Below are 4,002 nucleotides of genomic sequence, written 5' to 3' on the forward strand. Positions count from 1 at the left end.
AAACACATGTGTTATCCTTTTCAAAGCAGAGATTAGAGAATAGAAGCTGTGTGGGGTAGCAAAAGCACTTTGTAAGAGAGTCGGCCAAATGTGGAATGGCTCAGTGGCTCACAGCCTTCACAGCCCCAAAATCAATCAATTAACATCAATGTTGGTATTGCTCTAAGTCTCTAACTTCATTTGGTTCCACATATTCCTCTATAATAAGTCTCTTTTCCAATCAACATCACCTTTTGTTAATACAAAAAAGTAAAATATCTGATCATAAAACAAAGTTTGAATCTATCCTAGAACCTTCCACTTAAAATTGTGATAAACCTAATCCCTTTATTTATTTTTATTTAATTTTGGAATAGGAAAAGAAAAGGAGGACAAGTAGTGATGTGTCTCAAGTCTCAATGCAAAGTGGTAGGTCGCTTTTGGGATCTCAGTGGTTTATGTTGTGCCTATAAAAGGGGGAACCTCACACCACAAACTTGTTAAGCATAGCCAAGTATAGCAAAAACAAACTTCTATTCTTCTATTCTTCTTTGTGGAAGCAGAATCTTGAGAAACATGGTTAGTAGTTTAGGCTTAGGCCAAATTAGAAACATTATATTTCTTAGCTATCTTTTATGGTATTAATTATTTAATTTGAGATATATACATGCAGGAGGGAAAAATGAGTTGGACAGTTGCAGATGCTGTGGACTACAAAGGCTACCCTGCTGATAGGTCCAAAACTGGTGGTTGGGTTCCTGCTGCTCTTATTTTAGGTTTGTAATTATAATAATAATAATCATCCTCACAGTAATAACCTTAAGTTAAAGGTGATATATGTAGATACACTCAGAGGAATTATATACCAGATATAGTGATAATTCTAGTGTCACTTTCTGTTTTGACTCGAAGGAGGAAAATAACAAACAGCATAACATGGTATATCTGCCATATGAATATAACAAACAGCATAACCAGATATCTTCCAAGTGTGTCCTTTTTGTTTCCACGGTATCACCATTGATTTCATCAACTTTTAATGTACACTACATATCATATTACTCTTCTTTTTCTCTTTTGTTTTGTTTATCACTCTTCTTTTCTGCCTTTTAGACCATTAGATTAATCTACACTTTTCACTTCCATCTCTGCTTAAGCAACACAGTTATTATTCAATTCATTACACGTGCTAATTTCATGATGGAATACAAAATTAAAACGGAACTAATTAGAATCACTACAGGGATTGAAATTGTTGAGAGGCTCTCAACCATGGGGATTGCAGTGAACTTGGTGACATACATGATTGGAGTGATGCACCTTCCAAGCTCAACCTCAGCCAATATTGTCACTGACTTTATGGGAACCTCATTTCTCCTATGTTTGCTTGGAGGTTTTCTAGCAGATTCCTTCCTTGGAAGATACAAGACAATTGGAATCTTTGCTGCAATCCAAACACTGGTTTGTTAGTTATACTAATATATTAACTTAAACATCAAAATTAATATCACACATTTACTTAGAGGACATGGTGAATTGGTGATTTCTTCAGGGTACTGCTTCATTAGCAATCTCAACAAAATTGCCACAGTTACGTCCACCACCATGCAATCCAAGATCAAACAGTAACACTTGCCAACCAGCCAATGGATTTCAAATGGGAATCTTGTACGTGGCTCTATATCTTATTGCACTTGGAACCGGTGGCCTAAAGTCTAGTGTATCAGGCTTTGGAAGCGACCAATTTGATGAGAAAGATGAGAAAGAAAAATCCCAGATGGCCTATTTCTTCAACCGGTTCTTCCTCTTCATAAGTTTTGGAACTCTTGCAGCTGTTACAGTTCTTGTGTACGTTCAAGATGAAGTGAGCAGAAGTTGGGCTTATGCGGTTTGTTCTGTTTGCATGATCATAGCCATCTTGGTGTTCTTGTCAGGAACCAAGAGGTATAGATTCAAGAAAAGCATGGGAAGCCCCATTGTTCATATCTTCCAAGTTATTGCAGCTGCAATCAGGAAAAGGAAGTTGGAACTTCCATACAATGTTGCCTCTTTGTATGAGGACACTCCAGAGCCTTCTAGAATAGAACACACCGATCAATTCTGGTATGCTAATTATCAATATTAATAACCGTCTCATATATAAGTAATAAGTAATAAGTAATAAGCAACAATCCTTTTGAATTGTGTAGTTTTCTGGAGAAAGCAGCGATTGTGGTTGAGGGTGATTTTGAAGAGAACTCTGGACCAAACCCATGGAAACTGTGCTCACTAACAAGGGTGGAAGAGGTGAAAATGATGGTGAGGCTTCTTCCAGTATGGGCCACAACTATCATATTCTGGACCACATACGCACAGATGATCACGTTTTCAGTTGAGCAAGCCTCCACCATGGAAAGGAATCTTGGCAGCTTCCAAATCCCCGCTGGCTCTCTCACTGTCTTTTTCGTTGCTGCAATCCTAATCACTTTGGCTCTCTATGACCGAATCATCATGCCCCTCTGGAAGAAGTGGAAAGGCAAACCAGGTAATTATGCTTTTCTTCTCTTCTTACATTAATCATTCATTTCAATTATTCATTTTTCTCAATACTATAGGATTCACGAGCCTACAAAGGATTGCAATTGGGCTTGTACTTTCAACATTGGGAATGGTGGCAGCTTCTGTATGCGAGAAGAAACGGTTAACAGTTGCAAAGAGTGTTACCGGTAACCCTGCAACACTGCCTATAAGCGTCTTCATTCTCATCCCACAGTTCTTCTTGGTTGGTTCGGGTGAAGCATTCATATACACAGGCCAACTCGATTTCTTCATAACACAGTCACCCAAAGGGATGAAAACAATGAGCACAGGACTCTTCCTCACAACCCTCTCCCTTGGCTTCTTCGTCAGCAGCTTCCTCGTCGCCGTGGTCAAGAAAGTCACCCGAACCCACCACGGCCAGGGGTGGCTAGCTGACAACATTAACAAGGGAAGGCTTGACTTGTTCTATGCACTTCTCACCATACTTAGTGCCATTAACTTTGTGGCGTTTTTGGTGTGTTCTTTATGGTATAAGCCTAAGAAACCAAAAGCAACAACCATGCAAAAGGGTGAGATTAATAACAACTCTGCTGAGAACAGGTGCTGATGAAGATAATCAGAAGGAGGAGGGAGTTTTTGAGGATTACAAGACACCATAATTAATTACTCTTGCTTCTGTATGTGTGTGTTACCTTTTTTGTTTCTGAATTGATATGTAGATAGGTATAGTTTTATTTTTATGAAGAGTGTATGTGTATACGAAGAATTGGTTGAGATATTAAGCTATTCTTCGTGCATATATTGTAGAAATTAAATAATGTTCTTCAGCTTTGGCTTCCATTGTAATATATTGTTCTCATTTTCAAGCCCTTGCTCTTGTTTTATTTTGAGGTATTGAGACAGAGTTTGAACTGAAACTCAATATCACGTTTGTTGGCTTAAAGATTGGTAAGGATACAGAAGACTGAAATTTTTAGAGACAGAGACCGAAACTTCAATAACATTTTATACCTAAAATATCCTCATTTTAATTAATTAATTTTAATTTTACCTTTTGTACAAATTAAATTAGAGTTTCATTCTTGTTTTAATTTCTGTCTCCCACTTTGCACCAAATAGAATACTGAAATTTATTTCTGTTTCTGTTTCTTAGTCTCTGTCTCTCAGTCTCAATCTTTCTATCTCTATCCCTCTACCAAACGCTACCTCAGCGAACTTGCTTATAGATCTTTCATTTCTTTACCTTTCTCTTTCTTAATATAAAGAAAAACACTCTCACATGAAAAGCTTCAATCTTCGATGGAGAACAAATACAAAAGAGCATGCCTTTGAGTAATATTTTTAGTGGAAAAAAAATAAAAAAATGTGTTATTATATATTATTAGTCTAAAATATAAAAAAAATTAATCAATTAATATATTTTTTTAATGTAAACAAAGAGTCCAATCATGCAAAAGCATATTTTTTTTAACAAGTTCCTTAGGTAAACAATAGAGATGGTGA

At 36.7% G+C, this 4,002-nt stretch overlaps 1 protein-coding gene across 2 annotated transcripts; it reads left to right on the forward strand.

Moving 5' to 3' along the window:
* The first annotated feature begins 356 nt into the window (after nt 1-356).
* On the forward strand, nt 357-3,365 carry LOC110268265 (Major facilitator superfamily protein). Of its 2 annotated transcripts, XM_088505317.1 has the most exons (6): nt 357-558; nt 653-755; nt 1,223-1,440; nt 1,532-2,082; nt 2,169-2,503; nt 2,574-3,365. In XM_088505317.1, exons 1-6 carry the CDS (start codon nt 556-558, stop codon nt 3,104-3,106), a joined length of 1,743 nt encoding a protein of 580 aa, XP_088361443.1. In that variant the 5' UTR covers nt 357-555; the 3' UTR covers nt 3,107-3,365. The 2 variants fall into 2 exon arrangements, with proteins under 2 accessions (XP_088361443.1, XP_088361439.1); XM_088505313.1 differs by lacking the exon at nt 357-558 and having other exon boundaries at nt 647-755.
* Nucleotides 3,366-4,002: the final 637 nt, after the last annotated feature.

The sequence above is a fragment of the Arachis ipaensis genome, chromosome B10, assembly GCF_059453495.1.
Source record: "Arachis ipaensis isolate K30076 ecotype BB chromosome B10, ASM5945349v1, whole genome shotgun sequence".
NCBI lineage: Eukaryota > Viridiplantae > Streptophyta > Magnoliopsida > Fabales > Fabaceae > Arachis > Arachis ipaensis.